The 15,091-nt window shown below is 41.8% G+C and overlaps 1 protein-coding gene across 2 annotated transcripts in view; it reads left to right on the top strand.

The window, feature by feature from the left end:
- Positions 1-6,327, top strand: part of SLC24A2 (solute carrier family 24 member 2) — a 249,579-nt gene extending 243,252 nt beyond the window's left edge. For both annotated transcript variants that reach the window (XM_078061283.1, XM_078061282.1), the window contains one exon: positions 1,211-6,327. In XM_078061283.1, the coding sequence (XP_077917409.1) occupies positions 1,211-1,460 (250 nt within the window). In that variant the 3' untranslated portion in view covers positions 1,461-6,327. The remainder of the gene's footprint in view (positions 1-1,210) is intronic.
- Positions 6,328-15,091: the final 8,764 nt, after the last annotated feature.

Below are 15,091 nucleotides of genomic sequence, written 5' to 3'. Positions count from 1 at the left end.
TGTTGTTGGCCATTTTCCTCTCGCTCAGAGTCCTAACTCACTCCCAGGATGCACCTGACCGTGAGCTTTTCCGATGTCTTCCAGGGTCGCCACTCTGGATAGGAAACAAAAGATGTTACCAGATTTTTTTAAGTCAAATTCAAAGGGAGAGAACAGGTATAAAAATACATAATAAGGTTTTTAAAAATCACATCACAAATGTAAGATACTGTCTTCCTCAAATTTTTCAGGGAGACCAATTTTTAGTCAAAAAGTTGTCCCATCTTTTCCAAAATAAATCTCAGTCAGCTATATTGTATCATGTATCATTTATTTTCACTGGCTGGTAGATTGTTAATTAAGTCATTGCTATTCCTTGTCTCCATTCCTAAAAATAATGTTGCCGTTTTCACCACTGATTTCTATGCCTTTTCTCCATTTGTCTGCTCCTTCTCCTATCCTGTACAAATCTTCCAGTTCACCTTTTTAGGGTAAGACAGAAACACACAATTATTTCAAATCACATTCAGAAATCACCTGCACTGGTCATACTAGTCTTTTGGAGTGAGAGGGTGGCTCAGCCAGATAAGCCTCTGACTCTTGGTTTTGGCTCAAGTCATGATCTCAGGGTCATGGGATCAAGCCCCATGCTGGGCTCCAAGCTGGAGATTCCCTCTTCCTCTCTCTCCCACTCTGCCCCTTCCCCCACTTATGCTCTCTCTCTTTCTCTAAAAATAAATAAATAGAGGCACCTGGGTGGCACAGTGGGTTAAGCATGGGACTCTTGGTTTCGGCTCAGGTCGTGATCTCAAAGTCATGAGATCGAGCCCCGTGGAGGGCTCCTCACTCAATGCATACATAGTCTGCTTAAGACTCTCTCGCTCCCTCTCCCTCTGCCCCACCACCCCCACTCACTGTCTCTCTAAAATAAATCAAACTTCAAATAAATAAAAAAAATTTAAAATTTAAAAATAAATAAATAAAATCACCTGCAGTGGTCACAGCTTTGATCTTACTCAACCATAGAACAAATTCCCTCTTCTCCTTAATTCAGTCGGAAAATAGGTAAAGGTTTTTGAAGTTCACCTGACTTCCTTATGTGATTTCCTGGGCCGACCTCACGCAAGTCCTAGTGAACCAGACACCCTCCTCAGATTATAGATTCCAAGAAGCTGACATTATGCCATACGCCTTCTTCAGCATGTCTGACTGCCCCGTCTATCCCTCACAGGCTCCCACTGCCCTGGCTCCTGTACACCATCATTCACAGGTTCCAACCAGTGGCTGTCAGCAGCAATGGCCTCTTCTGTGCCATCGTCCTCCTCTTCATCATGCTGCTCTTCGTCATTCTCTCTATTGCCCTCTGCAAATGGCGGATGAACAAAGTGCTGGGCTTCATCATGTTCGGCCTCTACTTTGTGTTCCTGGTGATCAGTGTCCTCCTAGAAGACAGAATTCTTGTGTGCCCCGTCTCCATCTAGTAGGAAAAGCCATAGCTTGAACTAACAGCATGGATGGCCCCTCCCCGCCCTGGGTTCTAGGCTCCTTGACCGCTCCAGAAGAGGCAGCTAGCACACAGCCATGGGCATTTCAAAGTGTCCCTCCTTGGCGGATTTGAGGATGGATGGATTTACACTGGGCCCACTCATTTCACAAGCTGCTGCCAACCTTGCCTACTGAAACCACTTCATGCAAGAGACCATGCAAGAACCATCCATTTGGGGCTTCTCTCCATTCACCACTGACAGGTACTCCTCGCTGGTCGGAGGTACATTCATTGTAATGATGCAAACAATGACAGAGGTTCTCTCTCTATGTATACATACAAAATATACAAATTATAAATAGATGCACATGAACACACCCTGCCTGTTCCTGTATTATACCTCTCCTTTCATACCTATAGAGTAATACATACCTGTATACAAACACAAAGAAAGAAAAATTTTATATATATATATATATATATATATATATATATATATATATATAAAATCATCACACACACACATATATATATAAATACAAATGCATCTTTTCAGGGATAGCTCTAGTATATTTATAGCACCTATTTGAAGAGGGGCATCACCCTTCAGTCTGAGCTTTACCTCTTAAGTGCAAGAGGTAAACTAATAGAATCATTGCTGTGACCTTCAGCCTACCTTCGACTTATTGGGATCCTGCCTGGTAAGGTGGGTATTTTAGAGAAATATGTTGCAGGAAGGAGGGCTTGGTGGAGAGGGTCTGTAGGGACCCTAAGCTGAGACCTCCAAAACATTCCCACCAGCCAAACAGTGAAGACTATCTGCCCACCCCCACTGGGGCACACTGACCAAACCCCACGGGGTTATGTGGGACAGACAGAGGTAAAACCCAGACTGGGTGGATATTGCTTTGGGGGGCAGGGAAGAAGTGACCAGGGTTGGGATTTTTTGAAATTTTTTTATATATTGCCCCAGCATGCAAGTAGAAAATATAACTGCAAACCAAATTAGTGCTCTTCTAGGACAACGAGACTATAGAAACTGAACCTATATTGTTCTAATGCATGTCCCATTATCATCCCAAAAAGGGGGGCAAGTCTAGCTGTGATTGTCATTTAGGCGTATTTTGATGCTAAGGGCTCACATATAATCAAAATGCCTGCCAAGAGAGCCTGCAATATGTAATAAGAAATATCATCCAGTAGAGGGGCTCAGTGGAACTTGCCACCTAATGGGAATATAAGGGCATAGTTCTTTAAAGCATCTTCCAGTGTGGTTCATAAAGGGCTTCAGTGCCTATAGAAATCATTATTCCACCAATAGAACTAAACTGATTCTGATCAATACTGCTTGTATTGAGGCAGCTTAGAGATGTTTGGAAAGGCATTTCTACACTCAGCGCACCCGGGAAGGTTTCTGAGTCCTCCTCAGGTGGTGCCAGGACCAGGATTTGGTTAAAGCCTGTGCAAAATCTGTGTCTCTCCTTCCATCAGGACCCCATGTGGGACTCTTTCGAGCGTTGAGTCCACTGAAGACTTCTTCACGCTTGTCCCAAGCCAGTCACTCCAAGGTTTTGACCTCCTGATTTTGCTCCGCATTCATGTGACATTTTCATTTCATTCATTCCCCCAAATTCTGCTTGACACCTTGTATGATTTCTCGGGTCTATGTCCATAGAAAATAAAACCATGGGGCGGGGTGGGGGGGCGGCTCGAGAAGACAAACTAAATTGATGAAAAAAAAATAAGAGTTTTTCATTCGCCCAAGTCACGCTTTCCTTCCAGTCAGTTGCAAAAGTAAACAGAGGATGGCCCATTATTCTGCACCCATCTTCCATCCAAGGCGGCACACGCCACCTATGGGGAACTGTACGAGATGTCTCCAGTCTATTCTATCCCTGATGCCTCCTGTGATTGGGTTGTGGGCACGTACCTCCTAACGTGGGGAGACAGGAGGCGCAACTCACAATTAAACAGAGAGGAAGGGAGACCCGACAGCCCCAGATCAAGCCCAGTATTCCTTCCAGAAAACCCCAGCTCCGTCCACAGAGCATGGCAGTACCAGGCAGTGCGCATCACCCGCCAGCAGACGGCGCTCCTGAGTGGAGGCTCCCTGGGAGAACAAGAAAGCAAGATGGCCGCCCCGCAGGAGGCGGGCCTTCGAGTCTCTCCCGCTTTGCAAAGTCGGGTGGTCGCTTGTGTGAGAAAAGCGCGCATCTTCATCAAGGGCAGGGTGTTGTATTGAGGCAAGAATCTGTGCTACTTCCTTAGAGGGAAAGAGAATGGGTAAGTGAACTTTTGGTCAAAACCTCGCGTGGTTTTCCCCGCGCTTTACTCAAAGGGGAGCAAGCTGGGTTACTGCGTGCGTATGTGTTATTGGCTGGTCTGTTACTTGAAGGAAGGTTTGAACAGGTGACTTTAACGCAGCTGCAGATAAACTACGTGAAACCAAAAAGGCTGCGGGAGGCCCAAGGTAGCCGCGTCTTGTCCCAGCACGTGCTGACGCCTCCCCGCCCCCGCACCCCGTCCCAGTCCTTCCCGGCTCACAGCGGAGAGCCAGCCCAGCGGCCACGGAGCATTTTACGTGCCTTAGAAGCTCCGCGTCACACGAAATGCTGTGCTTGCTAATGAAAAGTTGCACTTGAGGAGACAGGATTTAGGAGCCCATTCCCGCCGCTGTGAGGAGACTGAGCACGATGTCCAAGAGCCGTGTTCGCGGCTGGCTGGTATGCACGCCCCTTCCCCTGCCACTGCTGTCCTCGGGATGTGTCTGGGAGGTCACGCGTTGGGCTAGGCCAAGTCCAGAGAGCAGTGTACAGAATGCAACAGTGGATCTTGAAAAGCATTCAAATCATTAACATAACTGTAAGAAAGAACTTTCCTGAGCAGGTCATCTCTAGCGCTTTCCCTGCATGCCTGTGTATATACATATATAAATATATCCTTATACCGGGTCTATAGGTACACCCGCTTACATCATCACCCTTCGACCTGTCACCTTCAGGATTCAAAAGCAGGGCACATCAAGTCTGCCATAAGGAGGGAAAAGAAAAGTCACGCACACCACCAGCCCAAGGGAACATCTCTTCCTGACCTCGTAAGGTTTGTTCTGGGCACATGTACGTACAAACCTACACAGTAGGCCCCCATCCTATATACTTTCCCACACCAAGAGGGGAGTTACAGCCTATGGAAATGGCCAGCCATAGCCCCAGGGCTGACGTGCAGGCAAAGAACGCACAACAGAAAAGCTTAGACCGCAGATATTCTTTGCTTTCTTGTAGCAGGGTGTATAAATATCAAAAATTCTAGAACCACCTTCTTGCTTCTCAATGTAAAACAAACAAGCCGTGCCCAGATGGTTCCAGTCAGCCACGGCAAACCAAGCAGGTCTTGCTTGCCGTCACCTCCCCTGTCGCCCTGGGCAGCCTCCGCACAGGAGAGCAACCTGGCTCAAACCAAGAATGCCCGAACAGAACCTTCTAAATTGCATCCGGAAATGCCTTTGCTGGGTCCAGCTGCCTTCTGAACCCGACTAGTGCCTGAAGCATTGAAGCTGGAGATGAGATGGATGGCACCTATGCATTCTCCCAGGACCTAAGCTGAGGCCAGCAGTGACCGATCAGGAAGCCACAGTACATGTGCACAGACCTGTTTATCAATTTGGCAGATGCGGCAGAATATCCTAAAGCCTTGCCCAGAAGATTATAAAAAGAGGCAGGCACTGATTCATAGGGAAAATGCTTTGTAAGGCTTCTAACAGGTGCCACCTGACGGGCCATTATAATTTATTTTCTAGGAAAGACATGAATCAGGTGGTTTGGAGGCCTTTCAGCAAAACACAGCTGCTTCACTGATGAGACATTTGATAATATTAATGTACATCCCTTCCTGGGCAGGGAGAAAGTTGGCAAACTCCCCACCGATGCTCACAGCTCTTAAACTCCTCCGTAACAGGGAGATGGGCGATGAGCCGTAAAGGGAAGCTCCCCCCGCCCCAGACCACCTTAACAGAAAGCTGACCAAGCAAATGACAACAGCTAGAGATGCTGGCCAGAGACTCAGTTGAGGAAGAGGGGACTTCTGCTCAGTGCTCGGCTGAGATTGCTGGGTTGGAATATGTGACAGGAGTCTGATGACCTATCTGAATACAAGCATTTCGGGAAACGTCAGTATGCTTCCTTCCCTGCACCTGCCCACACACACACACACACACACACACACAAGATTACGAGGATGCCATGCTTCCTTGCACCCGGACAGATTGTTACTCCAGTGATTAAGTGGCCGTATTAGAAGTGGCAGCTCTATTCCAGAAAAAATAAAGGGAAACTGTCCTCAGGGTGATTTCTGGGGAAATCAGCAGTCTCCTGAAGGCTTGATATAGAAGCTAATGCTCATTCTTGCTAAGCCAGATCTCACATAACCACCTGGCTTAATATTTTTAAAAAGACACATCCTCAACTCCTAAACCTCCCTCAGCAATATTTTCTTTAATTAGTAAGTAAGGGCTTTGCCATTAAAAGAGAATTAGTGGGGGGAAAATGAAGCATAAGGAAAAGGAAGAAAGGAAAAATGTATTTACTTTTACAGCGATTGCCAAGAAAACAAGTGTCACACTGATATATATCCCCACGTAGTTTAAAATAATTACAAATGTCAGGCTTTTTCAACCAATTATAAGAACCTGCATAGTCCCAGATAAAAGTATCTTCCCTTCTCTAGAAGGCCTTGGGACGGAAAGGTCATATGCCCCTGCCCCACTATTTCAGCTTAGCTCGTTGCCTCTTTCTTTGTGTATCTTTAATTTCACAGTCTTTAAACTATGTAACAAACAAGAAAAGCAATAAAGGACATGCTCACCACTCTGTTACTTATCATTACAACATTGCAATGTTTTGGTTTGGGTTTTTTGGTTTTGTTTTTTTCACTTCAGTGGGAGCTTTGAAACTGCACGGGTTATGGTATGTGATCGCCGGGAGAATTCAAGCATCTGTAGGAAGCAGGGGTGCACTTGTGTTTGGTATGGAAGTAATGCATCTTTCCACCCGGACGCCTTCCTCCAAACAATGTCTGTGCTGCCGTTTTCCATGCCTTCTGCACCCCCCGGGGTGCCAGCCTTGCTCAGAACCACCTGAATTCCACAGTGGTCTTTCATCTGACTGGTGAAAGTGTCCTTTAAAAACAGCAAGAGAGAGCTAAAAATGATAAAATGAATCCACAAGTCAGCCAGTTTTTTTAGAGACAAAAATGACCCTGTACTTAGAGCTGGAGAGACATCTCTGTTCAAATTAGTGTACAGGGGAAACTGCATAGAACACTAAATTAAGCCAGAGCACTTTCACTAAATGATTGATTGACAGACTGGAAAACCTTAAAGAATTAAAAACAAAACAACAACAACAACAACAACAACAAAACAACAGATAACTACCTGTCTGGAAGAGTGCCATGTAATCTGCATTGAGTTTGCCAAAGGTTTAATTCTGTTAAGACAGTTCGTCCAACCTATCACCCTCATCAAAAGGACAGTTCTTTTGTAGGAGACGGGTCCTGGCGTAGGTGTTCCTGGCGGAACCAGGTTTCATCAACTATTAACATTAACAACCAGAAGGTTAACCCTAGCCCAACAAGTTGATGACTCCACCTATGTCTTTTTGGGGGACAAAAAAGAACTGAGTCTGGACACTCTTCACAGGTACCCCTGACACACTTGGGAGCCGCCACTATGTGACCCTTTATCTGTTTTCATCAAAAGTGTCTTTAGAGTTTTATTTCAGAATCCTTTTTTCCTCACCCTCTTGATTTTTATAGTTCTTCTCTACTCACCCTTTTTAAATGCTTTAGGTTGCTCCTGGATTATAGAACCTTATGACTAATCATGACACAAGTTGGTTCTTAACAGGGCTAACTTACCGTCGCAAACCTAATGCTTTGCTCCCTTATTCTGCACCCCTCTGTTGCTCTTACTTTTAGAAAGTCACATTTCATTGCTAATTCACATTCATCTTCTGTTCCCTATCACTTTGCTATCTCTTCTCCAAGACACTGAGCTGAAGCTGGTGTGTTTCTCAGCCTGCCCCAGTGCATTTGGTTAGCCATTTTTCCTACTATGAGCCACTCTCCACTTGGCCTTTTTGAGTCTCAGTCTGTTTATTTCTAATGCCATTTCCAGTTTTCAAGTCCAGGTTGGACTCAGCGCTCACTCCCCATCGAGATTCTTCCCACCAGTCCCCGGTTTGCTTGCACTTGGCAAGTCCAATGAGCATTTTCTGCACCCCCTCATTAATGTGAATATTCAAAAATGCTGGGCCCCCGCCCCCAACAATTTCTGTTTCGTGCCATTGGCGATTTCTTAGGGGAAAAAATCCCTCCTGATTGCTCCTACAGTGCGAACAGAATTCACAACCCTAAGAGAGTAGTCACAGAAATACCTTCTGAGCACCAGTAGGCCTTGATACAACAGAACTGACAGTGGAGAAAAGTATGAACACGGGGTGTAGCATGATCATGAGGCCTGCGGAGGGAGGTCAAGCTCATGAGCTTCATTTTTAAGGTCATAATTCGACACTCGCAAAGAACTGTAAGTGGGGGAGACACCACTGGAAATCATTCAGATGCTCTACCTGCTTTGATTTACCAAAAGGAATTCGTATTTTCACTCCAATAGGAAATAGGAGAAATGGTTGGATAGGAATTGCTAGGTTGGATAGGAATTGTGTGGTTGTAGATTGGGTCCTGGCCCAGGAAACCAGGCTACAGTTCACCAAAAGGATGGGAATTTGCTCCTGCATTCTCACATACTGGGCTGCATGTTCCTTTGTAATGGATCCGTAAGTAACGAAAGCCTTGGGACTGACAGTTCTTAAAACAGTCAACTCACCGAAAGAGAATACTAATGTTTTAAATCATGTCACACACACACACACACAAAGGAATGAATCCCTGAATTAAATAACTTTAAGGATCAAATTACATGCATGCAATAAGGATAGATAATTCCTTGCCATTTAATTAAATGAATGTCCAATTCTTCTCATCAGGATAAAACTGAAGGACAATGGATGCCTTTTGGGTTTTTAATTTTTTAATATTGCACTTTATAGTACTTCATAAGAGACAACTGTCTTAATTAAAGCCATAAAATACCAATAATACATATATTCAGGGCTTCTGAATATAGTCAATCAATAAGCAGTCATGAGTCATTCCTGTTTTGTATTGTTTGTTGTAAAATGGAGTTTATCTGTTCTATTTTTTATTGCATACAATTATTGTTCTAGACAATCCTAACCTACTGATAAATTTTAGATGTGTACTTTAATAAAACTCTGAAAATGAAAGAAATTGTTAATTTCACAAAAGCATTCTTCATCTTCAAAGTAGCTTGTGACACAGTTTCTTTAAATAGCAAGTTCTGATACTATATTGCAAGTATTTCTCTTTCTAAATTATAGATTTAGTATTTGTCAGGAATCCATTTGTTATGTAAAGCAAGGTTCACCCATATGGTGAGTGAAATGGATAATGAGGCAAATACATACCTGGGAAACTTAAGGTTTGTTTGAGTTTTTATATAAATGTAGGATGGGCCTAAGAAGTTCCGTTATAAAAATGGCAAATATAGATATACAATTTGTCGATAATTTCCTATGCTGACATTATCAACCTTCCTTGGGAGGACATAGAAAATAACAGACTTCATAATGCATTCCCTTTCTGCTAAAATACACAAATTCTGACCAGTATGGTAGACTACTTACCTATACACACAGAGGTCCCCACAACTAAAAACTTTAATATTTCACTTGATCACAACTTTCTGTGTAATTTGAGGGAAAGTTTAAAAAATGACCAAAAAGCATTTAATAGCCTAGAAATACTCACCACAACTGGGTGCCTAAATTATCAATATAGAGTAAACACGTATATTAAATTGAATGACCCTGACAATTTGATGCTTAAATGGCCATTTGCCCTAAGAGAGAGGATCTAGTCCCAGAGCCAGTGATGTTCTTGTTGGGGACTGTTTTGTGATCTGAAGAGTTTCTCCAAAGGGCAGAGACTCTCCACCCGGAAGAGGGAGCCTCTGTTGATATATAGCCCTGTTGAACCCTGCACACAAAGTCCATATTTGTGCCCTGCATCTAGCCCAGATGTTTCTTCTGCTCGAGTCTGAGAGAGCTCCAGAAGCAAGAGCTTCTATTTCTAAGCAATCCGCAGTCTCAAAGAGCCATCAAAAATTGGAATAGCCAAAGCTACCTTCCTGGATATTTAATGCAGTTGCTGCTAGCCCTAGAGGAAAGATAAATTATACATTTGTTCTTTGCATATTGGTAAAACAGAGAAAATGTGGTCGACGCTGACCCCCACGTAGCCATTTGCCCTAGAACACATAAACTCTTTTTTTGGACAGGTTACATTAAAAATCTCAGAATGCCATTTTTGTAAAGGATCTTTTTAGGGATAGATGTCGTCTCACGCTTCCTGTTTGCCTCCATTTTAAAGAAGCATTTTAACCCCTATCTTTACCCCTAACAAGAATCCAGCTGATGCACTTCCAAATTATTTTTGTCATTTTCTGTGTTTTGTTTATTACATGTAGTTTTCACTGGATGACAGATATATGGAGATTTTGTGTCAGTTTATTCTCTGTGAATATGTCTGTACATAGACCGAAAGCTATATTTATTTGTACATAGGCTGTTTGCAGTTAAATGTGTTTGTCACATGAACTTCACTTGATAAAGGGCGTTTGTTTCTTCACTGTGTTCCTGTTACACTTTCCACACCTTTGTGCTTCTACTACTGGTAATCAACTCATAGAATATCACTTTATGTAACTAAGTCTCCTTGGTGTGAAAAATGATAGTAATAAAATTATTGACTCAGAAAAAAAAAACAACGTTTTGTTTTTGGAATAATCCTTGCCTTCAGCTAATCAGGACCCTCAGGGTCTCAAGAAATAGATATACAGTCATAAAGGTTTCATTGCAGGGATTCAAAGGAACAAAAAGGCAAGCAAGGCGTGCTGTTCATTACAACTACCACTTACTGAATGCTTACTAATGTCATTTGAGCTCTTAAATGTGTGACGGAACCTCATTGAAATGACTACATAAACAATTGGATTTTTATTAATTAAATATATTGAAATTGTATATTTAAAAGCCTAGTGTTCCCTAAGCCTTTAAGTTCAATTTAGGAATCTTGTTATAAATCTAATATTTTATATAAAAATAAGAATTCACAATCACTGTTTTCTTTGATTATACTCAAGTAACTGATAAGTTTAAAAGATTAAATTCTAAACAGTCAACCTCACTTATGAATTAAATTCCCTCAGGCACTTTTTAAATTTTACACAGTTAACATAGCTCATTTTCTGAAATACTCCAAAAGCCTGACAGACTTACAAACCAAAAAAACAAAATCTTCCCTATGCACTTCGGTAATTCTTAATTAATTTAATATATCAAATAAATATTGTAAACCAGGTTTTCTCCTACATTTAAATACCATTTACAAACAATAAAAATCTACTGTATCTTCAAAATGAATATCATGAGTCTAATATCAGTTATGCATTTCAAATGTTAATCTGATTATCTCATATGCCAGATTTATTTAAAGTATCTTAAAACACAAATGCACACAAAACATCCCAATGATTATAAAACTTATTCCTAAACCACACCAAAATATTAATGCTATCAATTCGATTTACTTTATTATCTCTATATTTCAATATCACCTTACTGACTAATGAACAGATTCTAGCAGAATAAGGATGAGATGACTGAACCTGAGTCACAATACCGTTATTTATCTTTGAGAGAATGGACCCCAGAACATGACACATGATCCTTACAGACAAGATGACTACTGGGCCCAACAGTAGTCACATAGCACTCAGACTGTGAGTCAAATTCTGTTTCATATCTCTGGAGAGCCGCTTCCTCACCAAGCCCAAACCTCTCGGCTGGGGTTTAATTTTGCAATCCAATGAGCATTTTTACTATTACTTTTTTTAACTTGAAATCTCTTTCAGAGTTTTGTCTCCTCATTTGAACGGGTGAATTTTGTAGCCCACCTGAGTTACAGCCAGTTTTTCTATACCTCAGGATTATATTCAACTAATCTCTTTATTGCCTGGTTGGCTTCTTCATTCTGTTCATAACTTTCTTGTCTGTTCTGACCACAAATCCAAACATTTTATTACCAACTATGTGTGTGCACTAATGCTACTTTGTATACATTTCATTTAATCCTCATAACAACTCACTGAGTTGGGTACCATTTTATTCCCATTTTACAAACCCATCATAGGATTTCTCAACCTTGGCACCATGGACATTTGGGGCTGGAAAATTATTTGTTGGTGGATGCTGTCCTATGTATTATAAGATGTTTAGCAGTAGCCCTGGCATTTACCCATTAGGTACAAATTTCAACGAACAAAAAATTATGTCCCAAACATTGGCAAACGTACCCCGGGGGTATGGAGGGGGTGAGGCAAAATCACCCCTGCTTGAGAACCACTACAGTTCTGTCAAGTAGAATTCAGTCTGTAAGGTCAAAGTGGCTGCACTTCAGCCAATGTTGCCTTTTCAGCTTGCTCAAGCGTGTGCTCTCTATCACACACACACACACGCACATCTCCTATCCCCCACCCACAACAGTGCAGAGGTAAAAATTCAAACAGGGAAAGTCCATTTGGCCTCAACTTTTAAATGGTCTCCATGTGATCAGAAACTACTGAAGCTTAACTTCGGGACTCCTCCTTCAGCCCATTCCACATGGATGGGCAGTTTACCACATGTAATCTGGCACTAACGGGTCTGCCTCTCGTGTATCTCCGGGTCTCTTCCTGGGCAAAGCTTGGCCACTCTCTTAAGGAATTTCTGCAAGCCGCAACCATAGAATAGCAATCCCAAAATCATGCTCCGAGATGACCTCTTTAATGAACATCCCTTGGCATTGTCCTCATAGCTGGGTTCCTCCCCAGAGGAAGATTTAAAGGTCTGTTTCTCCATCTGCATAGCTGATGGGCTGAGGGCAAACAGTCAACTTTAAGGAAAGCTTAAAATCCATGCTTGCTCTCATCTTCCTTCCTTCCAAAATGAATCCCACTTCTCAGAGATGAGGATTTAGGAACTGCTTTCTATTTAGGGAGAAGGCACACACATTTTAGCACTGCATTCAACACAGTGATGTTTATGGCCCCGATGGTATTTTGATCTATGTTTGAGAATGTAAATATTTTCATCCCAATGCCATTAATGCTAATTTCACCAGTGCTGATTTCAGGCAACTTTCATTAGGTTGATTAAAATCCTTGATCAATTGTCTATAGAGAACAGTTTCTAACCATTTTTATTTTATTGAAATTTTCATAGAGACACTGCTTTCTGTATAAATTTTAAAATGGGGGCACTTGGGTGGCTTAGTCAGTTAAGCATCTGACTCTTGATTTAGGCTCAGGTCATGATCTCAGGGTCCTGGAATCGAGCCCCACGTCAGCTCCCCACTCAGTGGGGAGTCTACTTCAGGACTCTCTCTCCCCCTGCCCCCCACCCCCCACACTCACTCGCTCCTTCTCTTTCTAAAATAAATAAATAAATCTTTAAAATAATAGGAACTCAACTCATCAACTAAGTTTTGTTTTGTACCCATATCAAAATTTTTACCCACCATAGTTACTATTGGGAATATCTATTGGGAGTTGTTAAAAAGAAAACCATAAGCCCAAAATAGCATCATTTAGGTTTAGGCCCTAAATCATTAAACCAAAACTTAATACCTAACCTAACTGCATTTTCAACCCCTCAGGAATGTAATCTTTAGCCAGTCAACATGGAATTTCCTGGACAATACTAGGAAATTTACTGACAGACCCCTTCCACCGCCCTTAAGAGGGCAACCTTGTCAAAACAATGCATTCCTTGCCAATAAATTCTTTTTTTTTTTTCATGCCCTCTCTCTGCCTTTAAAAACCTTTCTCTCTCGGGGCGCCTGGGTGGCTCAGGCGTTAAGCGTCTGCCTTCAGCTCAGGTCATGATCCCAGGGTCCTGGGATCGAGCCCCACGTCGGGCTCCCTGCTCAGTGGGAAGCCTGCTTCTCCCTCTCCCACTCCCCTGCTTGTGTTCCCTCTCTCACTGTGTCTCTCTCTGTCAAATAAATAAATAAAATCTTAAAAGAAAATAAAAATAAAAACCTTTCTCTGCTTTAGCTCAGTGGAGCTCCCCTCTACTTGCTAGATGGGATATTGCCAAATCTATGAATTGTTTAATTAAGCCAATCTGATCTTTAAATTTACTCGATTAAAGGTTGTTTTTTAACAGAATCTTCTCCAGGATTTCGACTGAACCCAGTTTTTATTGGTACAATTTTACAGATCTAAATTTCACCAAGAATATTTAGGTTTTCCATCAATTTTTTTATTTGCAACTCTAGAATAGATTGTACTCTTTGGAGGTTATGTTGCTAAAGAAAAAACTATAGTATACCTTGGAATTGCTGTGTTTTTCCCAGAACACCTTCACCTTTTAGGACTAGTTTTTACGGTTGGCCTCAGTAAAGATTTATGTCAGTGAAAACACATGATTTCCCACAGCACAGCAAACCTTCATGGGTTTTTTTATTGTTGCTGTTTTGGGTTGGTTTTTTTCTTTTTTTTTTACTATCCCCATGCTTTTTTAATGCCATTTTTTAAATTTGTTTCTGAGTGTAGTCTCAGCTTAAAGGTATGTAATACTAAAATCATGAGAACTCTCTAAACAACAACAACGAAATCTATTATGGTATGCATTTGATTAACTTATAAAGTATTAAAGGAAAATATGTCACATGAGTCTTTTATTAAGTTTTATCAAATTATATTTGTAAAAATAAAAAGTTATGAAAAAAATTGCCTTTGCAACTATTTAGGTTAGCAATTGGCCTGCAAACACCCATGTGATTAATGTTTGGTTTTAAAAAAAAAAAAAAACACTCCTTAGTCACAAATACCAGGATACTGGGGTCCAAATGCTTTGACAATTACCAAATATACAGAAGTCTTGATATTAAGTATGCAATGATCAGAGTCCAGAACTGTCAGAAAGACTGACTTTGATCCACCTCTTTCTACCTGCAGGTTACTTATTCAATGACTCTGCATCACCAGTTCTTTGTTTATGAAATAATACTACCGTATTTCTACTACCCACCCCCACCACAGCTTGTTGGAAAGAATGAGTTAGTACTCCATGAAGTGCCTGGGACATAGTAGGGTTTTAGTATATGTCAGCTCCCTCCTCCCCATCCCATGTGACTTTGAATAAGTTCTAGAACCTCTCTAAGACGAAGATGTCTTAAGTGGGTCCTTTATTGGGATATCCAGACACTTCCTAATCTTACAGATTACAGGAATCCTAATTATTTGTCTCAGTACTCTAACACTGCACACATCAGAAAGCCCATCTCTTCCCGGGATGCCACTGAGCTCAGCTCCCCCACCTACCCTCACTCAGCAATGTACCTGGGCCCTGGGGATCTAAAAGCCTAGCTCAATTACTAACAACATACCAAGAGGAACTCTCTTTCTAGGTGTCAGGCTCATCCACGACATAAAAAATTCTGGGGTAC

The sequence above is a fragment of the Halichoerus grypus genome, chromosome 14 (genome assembly GCF_964656455.1).
Source record: "Halichoerus grypus chromosome 14, mHalGry1.hap1.1, whole genome shotgun sequence".
Classification (NCBI taxonomy): Eukaryota; Metazoa; Chordata; class Mammalia; order Carnivora; family Phocidae; genus Halichoerus; species Halichoerus grypus.
Note: the sequence above shows the minus strand (reverse complement) of the source record. Positions and strands in the feature narration are given on the sequence as shown.